General features: G+C 42.9%; 1 protein-coding gene across 5 annotated transcripts in view; it reads right to left on the reverse strand.

The window, feature by feature from the left end:
• LOC108709431 (H(+)/Cl(-) exchange transporter 4) overlaps window positions 1-18,555 on the reverse strand; it is a 68,949-nt gene that overhangs the window by 12,536 nt on the left and 37,858 nt on the right. For all 5 annotated transcript variants that reach the window (XM_041583772.1, XM_041583771.1, XM_018249238.2 and 2 more), the window contains 5 exons: window positions 14,246-14,452; window positions 14,085-14,165; window positions 12,395-12,940; window positions 7,341-7,527; window positions 5,280-5,678 (listed from right to left, as the gene is read on the reverse strand). In XM_041583772.1, coding sequence (XP_041439706.1) covers window positions 5,280-5,678; window positions 7,341-7,527; window positions 12,395-12,940; window positions 14,085-14,165; window positions 14,246-14,452 — 1,420 coding nt within the window. The remainder of the gene's footprint in view (window positions 1-5,279; window positions 5,679-7,340; window positions 7,528-12,394; window positions 12,941-14,084; window positions 14,166-14,245; window positions 14,453-18,555) is intronic.

Below are 18,555 nucleotides of genomic sequence, written 5' to 3' on the forward strand. Positions count from 1 at the left end.
GATAGAGGTATTTGGGTAGCACACTCATTTTGATAGCGGCCACCCTGCCCAACCAAGATATAGGATAGTGAGACCATTTCAACAACTGAGTTTTAGTCTGCTGTATAAGAGGCCTAAAATTAAGGTCATATAAGTGAGAATAAGCCGCAGATAAATGGGTACCAAGGTATGATATGGAATCCCTCTTCCATCTATAATTAAAAGCAGTCTGCAATGACTCCAGTTCACCCGACGTAAGGTGTAAGGGTAAAGCTTCAGTTTTGTCTAAATTAAGTTTGTAGCCAGATACTGCGCTGTACCTCGTTAATAAGTTGTGAAGGTTAGGGAGTGAAACAAATGGATTTGATAACGTAAGTAGGACATCGTCCGCGAATAGAGCTATTTTATACTGAGAGGGGCCAACCGCAACCCCCGAAACGTCCGGGTGGTTCCGTATGGCTGCCGCCAGAGGCTCAATACTTAGGGCATACAAAAGGGGGGAAAGGGGGCAACCCTGTCGCGTTCCATTAAAAATGGGTATTGGCTTTCGCGACTGGCCAGGAAGTTTGAGGAAAGTGAGAGGGGTACTATACAAGTTATTGAGAGCACTGAGATAAGGGCCAGAGAGGTTAAGGTGTCCTAGTAAAGAGAACAGGTAAGTCCAATTAAGCCTATCGAACGCCTTCTCGGCATCCAGGCTTAAAATCACTGATTTGACCTGATTCCTCTGGAGGATCTCAATCAAATCTATGGTGCGTCTGGTATTGTCACCAGCCTGCCTACCCAGTATAAAGCCTACTTGGTCACTATTAATAAGTCGCGGTAAAATGGGTGCAAGACGGTTAGCCAATATTTTAGAAAATAGCTTCAGGTCAGAATTTAACAAAGCAATGGGCCTATAATTCGAGCATTGTGCGGGGTCCTTTCCCTCGTTAGGTATGAGGGAGAGGTGGGATGTCAAAGTGGTGTTGGGGATGGCAGTCCCTTGTAAGTACAAGTTGAAAAGTTTCAGCAAATATGGATTCAATATATGCTGAAACAGTTTGTAGTATTTATAAGGGAGGCCGTCGGGGCCAGGAGTTTTCCCAGTGGGCATTTGTTTGAGAGTATAAGATAATTCTTCTGCAGTGATAGCGGCATTGAGCACAGCCAGGTCATCGACTGAAAACTTAGGAAGATCAAGGGAAGCCAGGAAGTCAGTTATTAATGCCCTATGGTGGCCTATTTGTGGAAACGGTGGAGGTAAATTATAAAGCTTGCAGTAAAAATCATGGAATGCGGAACCAATTTGTTCGGGGTCGTAAGTCAAACATCCTGAAGAGAGCCTAACAGAAGTTATTCTAGTTCGGGCTTGTTGGTCCCTCAATTTCCTAGCCAACAGAGTATGTTGTTTGTCAGCTTTGTCATAAAACATTTGTCTAGTCCATATAATGGCCTTTTCCGCCTGTCTAAGTTTCAAGGTGGCTAGTTCTTTTCGCAATAAACTAAGTTGATGTAATAAGGAGTCAGTACCCAGTAAATTATATTGAGTCTCTGTATCTCTGAGTTTTCTATGTAGGGCGAGGTAAGTATTAGCCATAGATTTCTTTTTGTGGGCAGTTAACGCAATGAGGTGGCCTCGTATTGTAGCCTTGTGGGCCTCCCAAAGAGTAGTGATGGATTCAACCGAGCCCTCATTAATCTCAAAATATTCCTTCAGTTGTCCCTCAATTTGTGCAAAGGCCGTGGAGTCGTGTAACAGCGTCTCATTCAGTCGCCAATGGGACTCACGGAGGGGGGGTGTAGAAAGATCTAAGGTCAAGAGTATGGGCGCATGATCCGACCAGGAGATAGGCAATATCTCCGCTGTGAATCGTAAATTAAGAGAAAAATGCGAAACAAAAAAATAATCAATGCGAGTGTGAATCTTGTGCACTGGGGAGTAGAAGGTAAATTGCCTATCTCTAGGATGTTTAATGCGCCAGGTGTCATACAAATGGGCTTGTCTCATGGTTTGACGGAACAATTTGGACAAATTGTGTGTTGCCCGAAGTGTGGCTGGTTGGGATCTATCCAGCACCTGAGAGAATGCTAAGTTGAAGTCCCCCCCCCACTATAGTATATCGGGGAGTATGTTGTTGTGCTTTAGCAATGACCCGTTTGAGAAAGCGAATTTGGCGCTTGTTAGGAGCATAGACATTAAGAAGGAGGACCTGAGTACCAGCATACGTTCCTGTTAACAATAAATAATGACCTTTCGGATCAGGAAGGACCTGGTCGACCGAGAAGGGACAGTCCTTGTGGATAAGGACGGCTACACCAGCCTTTTTGAAAGGGCCTGAGGAATAGTAGGCCGTAGGGTAATATTTAGAGCGAAGGCCAAAGGAACTATCCTTAGGGAAGTGTGTTTCCTGGACAAAGGCTATATCAGCCCGGGAATCCCTAAGTTCCTTAAGAGTCAAATATCTCTTTTGTATGCTATTAAGGCCTTTAACGTTAATAGAAATGAACTTAGCCATGGGGGAACAATTTGAGGAATATTAGGATAAATTGTGGCTTAATTATCAAGGCCATCGACAGGTGCGGTCGACCAGAGTCCCCAACTGATCCATACAACAACATAGAAGGCACAAGATACTTAGGTAAACTGAGCTCCCTACATGTCAATTCAAAGCAGACCCAAAGAGAACATATGAGGTGAACCTGAAAAGGGGAAATGAACCCAAAACAGTAAAATAGCAGCAATAAACATAAAATAGATAATGGATTAAAGAACAGCATGTGATAAAAGAACAAAAAGTAAAAAGAGAAAAATAATTATTCCAAATTCTCCTGAGCTCTGTCAGGCGTAACGATAACTGTGGTGAAAAAGGTCAGATGTAATAATGGCAGTGACGAAAAGTCTACGGCCAAGGAGGAACAATCAGGTACCTCCGGTGAGGGTGGGTAAACAACTGTGATGCCAAGGATCGCCGTAATCGATGGAACACAAGAGAGTAGTCGACAATCCATGGTGATCACGGAAACCTCGTGGGTTGGATAGAGCCAGTCATGGGTCAAGATGGCCACATAACACAAAATAAACCCAGCAAAAAATCCTCAAGGAATCCGCGGAGGCGATGGGCTCAAGGCCAGTGGTGGCAAAACATTTTGTCGCTGAATCGTAAGCTATTGGGGTTCAAAAGTAACCACTGGCTTCTCCCTTGGGCTGGGATGAGCTGGCGAGGGCATATCCTTAGGTGGCAGACCAAGTGCCTTTAAGAACCTAGCACCATTTTGAGGATTCTGCAAGGTGTAGGTGTGACCCGCCCGATTAACCACCAGCTTAAATGGGAAGCCCCATCTGTAGGGTATGCCAAGATCTCGGAGCTTTTGCGTAACAGGCCTCATTTCTCTTCGTTTAGTTAAAGTGATGGGAGAGAGGTCCGTAAAAATCTGTACTTTATGATTGCGAAATTCCACTGTATTAGCCGCTCTCGTTTTCGTTAGAATAAGCTCCTTAGCTTGATAGTAGTGGAAACATGTGACTATGTCACGCGGAGGTTTAGGTGGAAGTGGTTTCGGGCCTAGGGAGCGGTGAGCCCTGTCAAATCTCCACATATCGGTTGGGGTGTCTGGGCAGATGTGGGTACATAGGTCGGTGAGGTAGCCCGGTATATCAGTCGGTGGTACATCTTCCGGGATGCCCCTGAACCTCAAGTTTTGTCTGCGGGATCTATTTTCTAGATCCTCGCACATGTCCCGCAATAGATACACTTCCCCTTTAAGGGCGGCATTTTCCTCCTCCGTATTTATTAAACGTTGTGCAATATCATCTGTAAACGTCTCCAATTTATCAGCCCGATCGCCCAAGTCGGTCACATCTCTCCGGATTTCTTTCAAGGCCACATTTACTGCCGCCGCAACAGTCTGGGTAATGGTGGCCGTCAGGGCAGACTGCAGATGCACCAGTTGGTCCGCCAATATTTGGGCAGTAACGGGCAGCTCAGCTTGTTGTTGGGCTGGGAGACTATCAGAGAGGGAATGCTGTGGCGACTGAGAGGCCATTGAAGGAGAGGTACTCACGGAGTGGCTGGGAGAAGCAGCAGCATGCGGTGAGCTTGGAGGTGCGCTATCAGAGTTGGCGCCATCTTGGGGAGTATGCCTCAGGCTGCGACTTGGCGTCTTTTGCAAGTAAGGCGACATCGTAGTACGCTGTTTTTGCCGGTTTTGCCGTTTCCCCATGATCTGGCTCAGTATGCGTGCATCCCGTGCTGTATATATTTGCTTGCGAATGCTGATATGCGGGAGTTCAGAGGTTCCGAATCACGGAGCTCCTACTCTGTGCGACTGCTCAGCATCACAGCCAAGGACCGCCCCTAATAAGGCACGTTTTGAGCTTGCCAAATGGCATGTGGGCAACTCCCCAAATGTATGGAGGAAGGTGCTCTGGTCAGATGAGACTAAAATTGAACTATAAAACATAGTGGTGGCAGCATCATGCTGTGGGGATGTTTTTCAGCAGCAGGGACTAGGAAACTGGTCCAAGTCGAAGGAAAGATTGATGGTGCTAAATACTGGGATATTCTTGAGCAAAACCTGCGTCAGTCTGCTTGTGATTTGAGACTGGGACGGAGGTTCACCTTCCAGCAGGACAATGAACCCGAAGCATACTGCTAAAGCAACACTTGAGTGGTTTAAGGGGAGACATTTAAATGTGTTGGAATGGCCTAGTCAAAGTCCAGACCTCAATCCATTTGAGAATCTGTGGTCAGACTTGAAGATTGCTGTTCACAAGCGAAAACCATCCAACATGAAAGAGCTGGAGCAGTTTTGCCTTGAGGAATGGGCAAAAATCACAGTGGCAAGATATGGCAAGCTCATAGAGACTTGCCATGACTTGCAGCTGTAATTGCCGCAAAAGGCTGCTCTACAAAGTACTGACTTTAGGGGGGGGGGGGTGAACAGTTATGCACGCTGACGATTTCTGTTATTTTGTCCTATTTGTTGTTTGCTTCACAATAAAAAAAAACATCTTCAAAGTTGCAGGCATGAGATGGTGCAAATTCTTACACAATCCATTTTAATTTCAGGTTGTGAGGCAATAAAACATGAAAAATGGGGGGTGAAGACTTTTGCAAGGCACTGTATCTGCTGTTCATACACAGGATACACAGGCAAAAATACTGTTAGTGAGGTTTAATGTGAGCCCCTTACATTGTTAAATGTTTATAAATCATCATGCACATGATCTTGTGTCATAAAATAAGAGTTTTGAGACATAAACACACTTAGCAATGAATTAGAAAGTTCTACAAATGTATAGCCATAATAAGACTTACTGATTGCGATGATCAGTTCCCTCCTTTGAGCAAAGCCAATTAAACGCTCAGAATCTCTGGACACCACAACAGGAAATCCGTTGTAATCTGTGTCTTTGATTAAAGTCTCCACATCCTCTACTGTCATACTGTCCTGGGTAAGAACAGAGAGGGAGGGTTCCCCTCGGCGAGGCCTCATTACATCCATTGCAAGTGTTCTGTGGGTGAACTCATCCTTGACATCCAGAAATGGATAACCATTTAAATGAATGTGTGCCTCATAAATTCCTTCTTTCCCAAATGCATCTGCAACCCATTTGCTGGTTACAGCAGCTGCCATCAATGGCACAATGTACTCTAGGCCACCAGTCAGCTCAAACATTATAACTACTAGGGAAACAGTCATTCTTGTAACTCCTCCTGTAGGTAAAAAAGTGCTGTTATTGCAAGTGATGCACGCTAGCAAAACAGACAAAACTACACAGTTGCACTATGTACTGTTTGTCTAAAGGCTATGAATCAGGGACAAAAAGTGCTTCAGAAATATTTGGTAATAAACAGAAAGCATTTTTGGATTTGGTTAAATACAGAATCCTCCACTAAAGATTTGAAAAAAAAAAAAAACCACCACGCCAGATCTGAACCCTCTTTGCAAATTTAAATGTAAGCAAAATCTGTAAAAGTTGCATACTCAGAAAAAATTCTTGACATCAAGGGTTCAGCTTTGGTTTGCAGGCCACACGTAATAAGGGAGTTCTCAAAATGTGAGAAATACATTTAGTGCTAGGGATGTAGCGAACTGTTCTGCTGCGAACTAGTTCGCGCGAACTTCGACCGTTCGCGTCCGCCGAACGTTCGCGAACGTTTGGGAACGTTCGCATTTTGAGTTCGCGTTCGATTCGAATACAAGTCGTTCGACCATTCGACCATTCGAATTCCTTTGACCGCTAAAATCGAACGATTTCCATTCGTTCGAACGATTGTAAGCATTCGATTCAATGAAAAGCATTCGATCGAATGGCTTCGATCGTTCGATTCGAATGAAAATCCTTCGATCGAATGATTAAAATCCTTCGATCGTTCGAATCGAACGATTTTAGCGGGTGTTCGAAGTTCGCGAACTGTCCGCGAACGTTCGCATTTTTTGCCGGTGTTCGCGAACGGCGTTCGCGAACACCAAATCGGCAGTTCGCTACATCCCTATTTAGTGCTGTAGAATATATTTTTATATAATAGCGAGGTCCTTTTTAAATTATCCTTAAAAAGTGATTTTGGCCACTAAGCTAGTTCTATGTGTTAACAAAGCCAGTCTTATTCTACAAACACTGAAAGCCATTGTTATTTGTTTCATAGGATTTCTAGTTTTTCTTTTTATGGCACTAGTGCAGGGGTCCCCAACCTTTTTTTACCCATGAGCCATATTCAAATGTAAACAAGCATGAAAAAAGTGGGGTGCTAAATAAGGGCTGTGATTAGGTATTTGGTAACCCCTATGTGAATTGGCAGCCTACAGGAGGCTCTGCATGCCTGTAAACCTTGACTCCAAGTCAGGAATTCAAAAATAAGCACTTGCTTTACCCAATGTTACCCAATGTTGCCCACTGGGAGCAACATCCAAGGGGTTGGTGGGCAACATGTTGCTCACAAGCTTCTGGCTGGTTGGGATCACTGTATTAAAGATATAGAGACCACTCTCAGCATCTGACCTGCTTTTTGTTCTTTCAATGCTCACTCCAAATTAAGAAATATATTAGTGTACATGTTTCTAAACATTGATGATGTCTTTGTGCCTGTCACCTTTTAGTAGATGTACACCAGAGACAAAGAATATGATTAATATAATTCAGCTGTCACGTGGGTAAGTCATTTATATCCCTCTTCTTTTAGGGGCCAATAATTGAATGTGAGGGGAGGGCTTATATGCAGATTAATGTAACAAAAAGCCAGGCTTTATATGAATACAAATGTTGCTGTGGATTAGCAGTGGGAAACTGTCAGTTTTACATTGTCTGTGCTTGTTTACAAATATTGCGATAACACATGTATAGTACATAGCAGAGTATGCCAGGGTTTTCACAGTACCTAGACAGGCTGCTGCTCCCACCATAGCATAGAGCCCAGGAGTCACACAGTCTGCCCCGGGTCTGCACCAGTTCCTGAAAATGATCCAGTCGTGGTGATGGTAGGCCAGCTGTTCTACACCCACTCCAACAATCCTGCCAGCTATGGCCCCCACTGCTATGCTGGGAATAAATAGGCCAGAAGGTATCTAGAAAACAGAAGCAAAATCAAATGAATATTTATGCTGGATAATTCTTTCTAAAGCATGCAATTTCTATCAAGCAGCAAAAAACAACAATACCATAAGAAGCAGTTGGCCTGGAATTCAAAAGAAAAACATAAACGTGCTCTGTGACATATTGGGTGGTAGGATGACAGTATATAGACTATGATAGTCCTAAACAAAAATACACATACAATCAGCTGGTTATGATTGTTTATTATACTCTTGATACAGAAATCCCTTATTCCTAATTGATGCAGCAGTTACATTATATTCAGCCTGAAGCCTTTTTTCTGTTTAATACTAAATCTAAGGATTTGTCTGGAATATTACAATGCCATGCTCCCCTGAGTAACGACAAGCTAACTTTTTAAATGACATGTAATTTTAAAACACAATTAACCCAGATCACAAGTCCCAAACAAGATGCTTTAACATGTTCTGCAAATCTTATTTATTTTTATAGAGGATTACTTGTCCCTGAAAACTAAACTTGTCATAGATCTTTCTTAAACATCTAAAAAAAAAATGTCTTAGGTCAGGCAAACATATTGCATGCATATAGGATGGCCTTTAATTGGAGTGATTTTGTGTATCTGTTTAAAGCTACTTCGATATTGATATATTCGATATCGATCAGAATGTACCATATGTGGCATAAACCATATACTTAAGAAAGCTTTATTTAAATTAGTAAGCAATTCCTCCACTAGGCATGTTCTTGTTTCTTAGTAAGACACATCTGTATTTTTCTTTTCTCTGGAATATATTGCCATACACGTTTTTTTTTTTTAAAATGCTGAATAGGACAGGCCTAACACATTACAGCAGGTACAGTATGAAATGTAAATACAGGGTTGTAATTAGATGCTGGGCCCCAGACTTTGGTTATGTTTCACAAATATATATTAAAATTCCATCTCAACTGGGATAATGCATTCAGCTTTCAGGCAGAATGCAGAAAATATAGCTCCAGTAGATTGATAATCAACACATACACACATATTGATAAATAAAAATACACTGTAATTGTTAAGCATGCAAATTCCTGCAGGACAATACACATCTTGGGAAGAAGGATTTGTGTAATACAGAAACAACCCCATTACATTCCTTAGGCTTATAGCACACACACTTCTTTCTCTGTCTGCCAGTGTATTGGAGCTAGCAGAGAAGAACCAGTCACCACCCATTTACTTGAATGGGAAATGCCTGGAAACAACAGTGTTGGATTCTCCTTTTTGGGCTAACAAATTCTATGGGAAAATGTCAAGGCATCTGTCCATGAACTGAATCTCAAAAGACAGTGGGTCAATATACAGGGGCTCATTTATCAACGCATTGCAATGCTAAAATGGTCAAATAGGTCCAACTTTTGCCCAGCACATGAGTATATTTAATAATGTAGCGCACAAATGTTTTAAAGTGCAATTAATGTGCTACTCTGGATGCTGACATTTGCGCATTTTCACAAGACTTGTAAATGATGCGCACATACTGGCCACAACTGCATTAGAAGTACGACACAAACTACCAGTCATAAAAATATCAATGCGGCTGTGTAGGCACACATTTGAGCACATGTCCACACATATTGCCTAACTCCTGCAATTATGGTATTATTATTATTATTAACATGTATTTATAGAGCGCCAACATATTGCGCAGCACTGTAAAGTAAATGTGTTTGTACAACTAAATCACATGAATTAAATATGTAGAACATATGGAGTTACATACATCATGACCAATACTAGTAAAAAAGGTGAGGAAGGGCCTGTGCAAAAGAGCTTACAATTTAAAAGGAAGCGAATAAGACACAAGGCGTGGGAGTGGGCAAGATCAGAATTAAGTGGGTAGTACCCTATATACCCTAGTAGAAGCCGAGTTTTTCAGCATCCAAAATGTGCTGAAAAAGTCTACCTCGGCTTATACTCAGGTCAGCGGGCAGTAGCTGAGATTGCAGTCACTTTTAATCATTCCTATACCAACAGTTCACTTGGGGAGAGACTGCAATATCCCACAATGCCCTCTGTTGGTTATATGAAAGAATAACAGTGTGCCCTCTGTTGGTTATATGAAAGAATAACAGTGACTGCAATATCACACAGCGCCATCTGTTGGTTATATGAAAGAATAACAGTGACTGCAATATCACACAGCACCCTCTGTTGGTTATATGAAAGAATAACAGTGCGCCCTCTGTTGGTTATATGAAAGAATAACAGTGACTGCAATATCACACAGTGCCCTCTTTTGGTTATATGAAAGAATAACAGTGACTGCAATATCACACAGCACCCTTTGTTGGTTATATGAAAGAATAACAGTGACTGCAATATCACACAGCACCCTCTGTTGGTTATATGAAAGAATAACAGTGACTGCAATATCACACAGCGCCATCTGTTGGTTATATGAAAGAATAACAGTGACTGCAATATCACACAGTGCCCTCTGTTGGTTAGATGAAAGATTAACAGTGACTGCAATATCACACAGCGCCCTCTGTTGGTTATATGAAAGAATAACAGTGACTGCAATATCACACAGCACCCTCTGTTGGTTATATTAAAGAATAACAGTGACTGCAATATCACACAGCGCCATCTGTTGGTTATATGAAAGAATAACAGTGACTGCAATATCACACAGTGCCCTCTGTTGGTTATATGAAAGAATAACAGTGACTGCAATATCACACAGCGCCCTCTGTTGGTTATATGAAGGATTAACAGTGATGGCAATATCACACAGCAGCCTCTGCACATGGTAGTGGGACAGTGGGACAATGCACACAGTAATCCGTTTGGCAATTCTCTGTCACCATCAACTTTGCAAAGAAGTCCGGTTGATCGCTTGGGGGGGTCGCTTTGGCAGAATGTGCGCTGCTGGGAGACAGGGCTGTAGTTGTGTCTAGGCTTATACTAGAGTCAATAAGTTTTCCCAGTTTTCGTAGGTAAAATTAGGTACCTCGGCTTATACTCGGGTTGGCTTATACTCGAGTATATACGGTATGTGGTATTGCTTTTGGTAGTTAAGCAGAGCAGAGATCTTTTGAAAGCAGAAAAGTTGGGAGAAAGTCGGACAGACAGTAGGAGAGAATACCAGAGGAGGGGTGCAGCCTTACAAAGTCTTGAATGCCAGCATGTGAGGTGGAAATGAGAGAAGAGTTGAGTAGCAGGTCAGTAGAGGAGCGTTGTAAGCAGTTGGGTGAGTATATAGAGATGAGTTCAGAGATGTAGGGTGGGGCATAGTTATTTTGTGTTTTGAATGTCAGGGTCATTAATGTGAATCTTATTCTAAAATATAGCTGAAACCAGTGCAGGGATTGGCAGAGTGGCATGGCAGAGGAGTTGCAGTTGCTGAGGTTTATGAGCCTTGCGGCAGTGTTCATTATGGACTGGAGAGGCCAATCTCTGGGGGGAAGGCCAATTTAAAGAGAGTTACATTAGTCTAGATGTGATATGATGAGAGAGTGAATAAGAATTTTGACAGCATCTTGGGTGATAAATGATTGTATTTTGGAGATGTTCCTTAGGTGGAAGTGACATGATTAAATAAGTGACTGGAAATGAGGAGTGAAGGACAGGGCAGAGGCACCGGGCCTGGGGAGACAGGGTGATAGTGGAATTGTTAGCTATGATGGGATGTTACGGGTCTTGGTTGAAAGAGAACCATTCTCATTGCGCACTATAGACATGCCCCCAAGTAAGATGTCATTACTTGCGACATAATTGCCCGATATTTGCTACATGTGCATAAACAAAAATTTTGCAAGAATAATATTTTACTGGAAATGTAACACAAATGTATTTGCATGTGAGTACACAATGGAGTATACATTCAGTTGCACCAGATTAGCTGCTGTTAAGGACAAATAAAGTGAATGTTCTGGAATGGCCAAGTCAAAGTCCTGACCAAAAGCAAGTGGTTCATATGAGGAAACCCACCAACATCCAAGAACTGAAACTGTTCTGTATGGTGGAATGGGCTAAAATTCCCCCGAGTTGATGTGCAGAACTGATAAACAGTTACTGCAAATGTTTAGTTGAGCAAGATGATCACACCAAATACCGAGAGAAAGTAATTGAATACTCACTTACTATCACCAGACACAGATATGTTATTGGATCATTTTTTTCAATAAATACATGACCAGATATAATACATTTTGTTTCATTTGTTTATCTAGGTTTTCTTTGTGTATTTTAGGACTTGTTTGAATAGCAGATGATGTTTTAGATCACATTCATATAACAATATAGAACATTTTAAAGGGTTCACAAACTTTGAAGCACCACTATATCGTAAATAAATTGCACTTGCAGAAGTATTTAGTCATGGGTTAAGTTAAACTCTTCCTGTGATTGGCTGGGAAGTTAATAACCCCTTCCACACACTTGTATTTATTTTCCAGGTAATCTGCACAGACATTTCTTTCTCAAAATGGATAGTAACCACATCCTTATGGATCCAGAATGGCATAGAAATCAATAGGGATGCACCGAATCCAGGATTCGGCCTTTTTCAGCAGGATTCGGATTCGGCCGAATCCTTCTGCCTGGCCGAACCAAATCCGAATCCTAATTTGCATATGCAAATTAGGGGCGGGAGGGAAATTGCGTGACTTTTTGTCAGAAAACAAGGAAGTAAAAAATGTTTTCCCCTTCCCACCACTAATTTGCATATGCAAATTAGGGTTCGCATTCGGTTCGGTATTCGGCCGAATCTTTTGTGAAGGATTCGGGGGTTCGGCCGAATCCAAAAAAGTGGATTCGGTGCATCCCTAGAAATCAATATTAAGATTGTTAGAATGTAAAAGTGTAACTTGTATTAAGAGGTTGCTTACCTTCATACCAAATGTAAATATTGTAATAATAATTTTAAATATCAGAGCCAAGGCCAATTGCCACATCGCCATATAAACACCCGTACCAGCCTGACGGTCTGGAATATCATCTACAGGTCTTGTCATGTTGGGATCATTAATGTAATCACAGAGCTGGGAAGATTCCAGTGCCCCACAGTCATTGAAAAGCTCTGAGATTAGCTCACTTGTGCTTCTTCTGGTATATGGATTTGGGTAGGCTAATAAAGCTGTGATTGCTGTGACCACAATAACTTCCAACACTGGATATTTACCAAGTTTAGTGGTTTTACGTCTCCTGCACCATGCAATATTACAGCGAATAAAAAGTGTTCCCCACAGGCCTCCGAATACACCAAGGAGGATGAATGGAAAAAGTTCAGCCATGTACCATGGAGTATGGTATTCCACATAGAACAGAACCAGACGGCTATTTCCAAATGGGTTGATTGATCGTAGAGTAAAGGCAGCCACCAAGGCAGCAAAAAATGAACGCCAAAGGGTTTTCAGTGGAAAGTAATAACTAACCTGTAAATGAGAAAAAAATTATGCTTCTTCATATATAAAGTCATAAATAAGACCATTTGCTTTTCTGATATAATATTACAGTCTTTTTATCCACTACAACCTTTCTGATGTGTATTTGTATATATAAGATATATGTGTGAGAGTGTAACACCCACACAGGCACAAATGTGGCACAAGGTAGTACATCTTTAAGGCTTTGGTGAGACCCATTGTAATAGAACTGCTGAACCAATACAGCGGCCCTGTGACAAGATTTTGTTCAGAAGTGACATGTTAGATAAATTAAACACAGGGATAGACAACCATTGCTATCTAGTCGCTATAACCCCAAGCATTGCCTTGTCAGCCTAGCAGATAATTGTTCCACAAAGTGTTCTAGAAATTTCATATTAGTGTTGTGGTTAGATTGGGTGACTGTATAGCAGCGTTTTATCTGTGTGGGAAAATCAAAGAATGCAAAACACTCAGCCTCCTACATTAACACATACACATATGTCAGTTCAGATAGTTCATATGACTCCTGGCCTTAGATATTTGACACTGGGATACTGTAAGCCACCCAGAATCCAAGGAGGGAAAAGTCAGATGACCAGTTGACCCAGTGTCAGGCTGTAGCCCAGGTGAGCAATTTTCCCTTGCGTAAGATGCAAATGGAAAACTAATCATTGAGAACTATGTAAAAATATTTACAGTAGCAGTAGGTCTTTTCAGTAGGAAGCCTTCAATTTTAATTATTGTCCACCTGTTGCAACCTTTCCCCTATATTAATCTGATGCCTAAAAGTGGACCTGTCAACCAGACACAAAAATCTGTGTAATAAAAGTCCTTTTCCAATTAAACATGAAATCCAATTTCTATTTTTTATTAAAGCATCCATAGCTATTAAAAGCTCATCTCTCAATCAAATATTGGCTGCCCCTCCTCTGTGACTATAATTATGAATTCCCAGACTGAAGGAAATGTCTCAACACTGCAATACATTTAGTACTATGCTTTAATTAGAAAAAATTGTAACTTACTTTTAACACAATGAAAAGTATTTAATGAAGAGGGAAAGTGATTTTATGGCCACAATTGTATGTGAGCCCCCCCAGCGAAGTCAGCACAAATATATTCAACACTTAAAACAATAACGTTCCTGTACCTCTTCCAGACTGAAAAGAACACCACCAATTGGAGCCCCAAAGGCAACAGAGACTCCTACAGCAGCAGCCGCTGAGAGCACCTGTAAAACAAACCACAAAGTACTAAGCAAAACATTTTGGAAAATGAAAACAATTTTGGAAATTCCTTAATTCCACTTACTTCTCTTCTCTTTCCCTCATTCTTGCTGTATTTGGAAAACAGACTGCTGAACAAGTTGCCACAGCAACATGCCACGTGAACAGAAGGTCCTTCTTTCCCAAGGCTTAGACCTGATGATACTACTAGTACCAGTGTTACTGTTTTTATCAATAGTGTCCATTTTCCTAAGTATCCTCTTATTATAAATCCACTGAGAATAGTTTTTATCTAGAAGGAAGAATAAATAAGAATAGATAAGAGATCAGTACAGCTTTGTACAAAGCAAGGTGGCTGACTGATTCACTCATCAAATTGTTCTTACATAATTGTACAGCTGTTGCTTTGTCCGTGTACATGATCTGGATTATAATCTGCAAACTCTTTTTTAGCTTTGTTAAGTTTTAAAGCCCATCCGTAAAAGAGGCATCACCTGCCACCTTTGCTAAATAACCCATTGCACGCAATTTAGGTACCAAATAGACACATATAAGATTCCGAAAACTGACGAGAACAGAAATGTTCATACTGTAATCTACAATATATGAGGCAAACCCAGTGCAAAGTATCGGTATAAACTGGGCACACCATTCCAATACATTGAGTAGCATTGTTTTTTTAAATGGTCAGCTTTTCAAGTTTTGTTTGTAAATGCAATATATTTTTTCTTTTGTCTTATTAAGAAAAACTATGCAAACCTTTATATAATATAACGTATAGGATGTAAGTGCATTGTGATTATGGAGAATATTAAACTACATACAACTGTGTGGAATGTGGACTTTAATACTTCAAACAAATGTTTGGTGTCATGCAAATGTTATGTATGTACAAGTATTTCTCTGTCGTCTAAGGGGGACACAGGGACTCTAGGGGTTAAGCTCCACCCTCTAGGAGGCAGGACACTTAGAACTGATTTGCAGGGGGCGTGTCCGGTACTCCGTCTTAACCCCACACTGCCATAATCAATCAGTTTTTAAGTGTCCTGCTTAATAGGAGGATGGACATTCCTTGTCCCCCTTAGACAAGAAGAAATGAGGATATCTCCACAACATCTAGATGGGGTAGCCTAGGGTCAGGATTACCTGTTTCCCTTTAGCGCTTTACCTCCTAGCCATTAGGCTATACTGACCAGGGGACAATTCCTGCCCCCCGGCCATAGGGGGGACAGAGGGTCCCACCGGCGCTCTGGAGTTGTGAGTATACCTTTCCACGCTCCCTATGCTCTCCCCCCCCCCACCATCCCTCCCTCTATCCAGGGGATGCGAGTTGGTTAATGGCAAAGCCCCATACCCCTTAATCTGGGGCTAACGGATTCCTCATCTGTGGAAGTGAGTTGGCCTTACAAGACAAGTTGCTGGGTTCCTTCCAGTTACCTCACTCTTCTGGCGACTCCACTGTGTGCTTCACGCTGACTCTGCTCCCCAGACCTATTCGGCTGTTACGCGCGTATTCAGTGGAACGCACAATGCGCATACCTCCCAACATTTTGGAAGTAAAAAGAGGGACAAAAATGTTTTTTCCGCACGTAGCGCACCATTTTTGTTGACCACACGCCTTTCTGTGGCCAAACCCCCTAATTACCATGTTCGTTTTACAAAATTTGGCAAGTTATGAAAGTTTGAAAATATTTCTCCTTATCTAAACTGTGTTTTTGTGTCTCAAAATTGTTACAAAGTATCTTATTTGCACCTGTTAGCTGTTCTGGGCTCTCTGCTAAAAGCCAATTAAGTGAGAAACTTTGTTTCTTTTTCTGGCTGTTCAGTGCAGAGAAAAGAGGGACTTTCCAGTACAAATGAGGGACTGCGGGTTGAGCTGTCAAAAGAGGGACTGTCCCTCGTAAAAAGGGACAGTTGGGAGGTATGGATGCGTTCCAGGCGCCATTTTAATCAGCGCGTCTCACAGAAGGAAGTTTCTGTGGTTCCGGACGCCATTTTCTTTTTCTCCCGTGCTGTAGTTTGGAACGCAGGCACCACACAGGCACACACTCCCTTTCTTTCTGCTATGATTAAGCAGAGTGGGGACCACAGCACATTAACCTGGTCACAGGGGCACAACTGCACTACGTCTTAGCCCACGTGACCCATACTCCCTCAGCAGGTACCTCTGACTCTGCAGCACATGGCAGAAGGTAAGACAGGGGATCTGTTCCCCAGGGCTGGGGGGAGAGCAGTCTCAGCGGCAGCAGCGCAGGTCACATACTTCTCCTGCAGAAACTGCCATACTAAAATTCCTGGGGGCCAGGGAGAGCCTATTTGCAAATCTTGCACCAAGGGGCAGGGGAACACTACTGCCATGGGATCCTACCTTTCCATGCCTCCCTCTACTGACAACCCTCCCCAGGATAAGTCTCAAGACGAGTTAGCTGGCACTTCCACTGACTCTCCAGCTCCATTATGGGCTATACAGCTATCACAGTCCCTAGCCTCCTTACAGAGCCTTCCCACCAATGCAGACAATCTCGGCAAAGCTCTAGCCAAGTTAGGCCAGCGTTCCAGCGGAAAACGCAAAAGACCATCCAGCCCCAGAGGAGACACTGGCGGTCACGCTTCCTCAGATGCATCCTCTATAGTGGAGGACAACTCCCACTCTGATGGCGAACTCCCTCCATCCGAAGTATCTTCAGGTATTGAGGATGAAAATGAAGACGATTCCAAGGCCAAGGATGTCTCTCATGATATCGACAACATTATCAAAGGAGTTACAGAGGTACTTTAAAATCACGCAATCTGCAGACCAACAGTCCTCCTCAACGAGCCTGTTCAAAAGACAACAAAAGTCCTCTACCTGTTTTCCCTCTCATGAACAACTACTAAACATTATACAAGAAGAATGGAATTCTCCAGAACGAAAGTTCCAAGCCTCTCGAAAATTATCTAAGTCCTACCCCTTTTCCAAAGATTTGGTGGACAAGTGGTCGATGCCTCCGTCCGTTGACGCTCCCGTGTCCAGGTTGTCTAAATCTACAACCCTCCCGGTCACGGATGCCGCAGCCTTTAAGGACCCAAGTGACAGAAGGAGCGAGGGTTTCCTAAGAGCTACATACTCATCGGCCGGATGTACCCTACGCCCTGCTCTCGCTTCGGCATGGGTATCCAGAGCCATCCAGGCATGGTCTGAATCACTGATTAACGACATACAAGAAGGAGTACCCAGAACTAACCTCATGTCAACAGTACAATCCATAGCAGAAGCATCCGCATACTTATGTGACGCCACACTAGATACGGCGCAAACTACTGCCCGTACGTCAGCCCTGTCGGTGGCAGTCCGCCAAACCTTATGGCTTAAGTACTGGACAGCCGACCTCAGTTCAAAAAAGTCACTTACTTCTCTATCCTTCAAAGGTCAACGTCTTTTCGGTGAGGAGCTCGAAAAGATTATGTCACAAGCCACAGGAGGAAAGAGCACCTTTCTCCCTCAGAACAAGAGCAAGTCCACTTCCTATCCACGACGTGGAAAGTTTTTTCGTCCACAAGGAGGACGATTTACCAGACGACACAATTCTCCCCAGTGCTCTCATTTCCGGGCTAAGACCAACGACAAGAGTCGGCCAACGTGGAAATCCAACAAATTCCACACCAAGTCCACGGGGGAGAAATCTACCTCTGCACGACGGGCCACTCCCTCCGGGATCTCAACAGCCAATAGGGGGCAGACTGCTGCGATTCCGGGAGGTATGGAACCAATATTCTTCGGACGCCTGGGTCAACGAGGTAATAGCCGAAGTTCATTATGTCCCGGGTCCCTTCCCACCCCAGAAAAGCTCAAGCCTTTTTCGATTGCATTTCCAACATGGAACGGAATGGAGTAATCGTACCTGTGCCTCAGTCAGAGACATTCTCGGTGTTCTACTCCAATCTATTTCTGGTTCCCAAAAAAGACGGATCCTTCAGACCAGTCCTAGATCTCAAATACCTCAACAAACACATTCGATCTGTTCGGTTCAAAATGGAAACGCTACGTTCAGTAATCCGGGGGATGGATCCGGGACTCCTGTTGATGTCCTTAGACATCAAGGATGCTTACCTCCACGTACCGATTTGGCCCCCACATTATCGCTTCCTGAGGTTTGCCTTCAAGAATCTACACTACCAGTTTGTAGCGCTGCCGTTCGGCCTGGCCTCAGCTCCCAGAGTTTTCACCAAACTGATGTCGATCTCCGCAGCAACTATGAGACACCAGGGTATCTCAGTGACACCTTACCTGGACGATCTTCTCATCAAGGCCAAGACGGGAGAACAGGGCAGTCAAAGCCTTCAACAGGCAATAACTCTACTCCAGAACTTCGGCTGGACCATCAATTGGGACAAATCCAGTCTACGGCCCAGTCA

The sequence above is a fragment of the Xenopus laevis genome, chromosome 2S, assembly GCF_017654675.1.
Source record: "Xenopus laevis strain J_2021 chromosome 2S, Xenopus_laevis_v10.1, whole genome shotgun sequence".
Lineage (NCBI taxonomy): Eukaryota > Metazoa > Chordata > Amphibia > Anura > Pipidae > Xenopus > Xenopus laevis.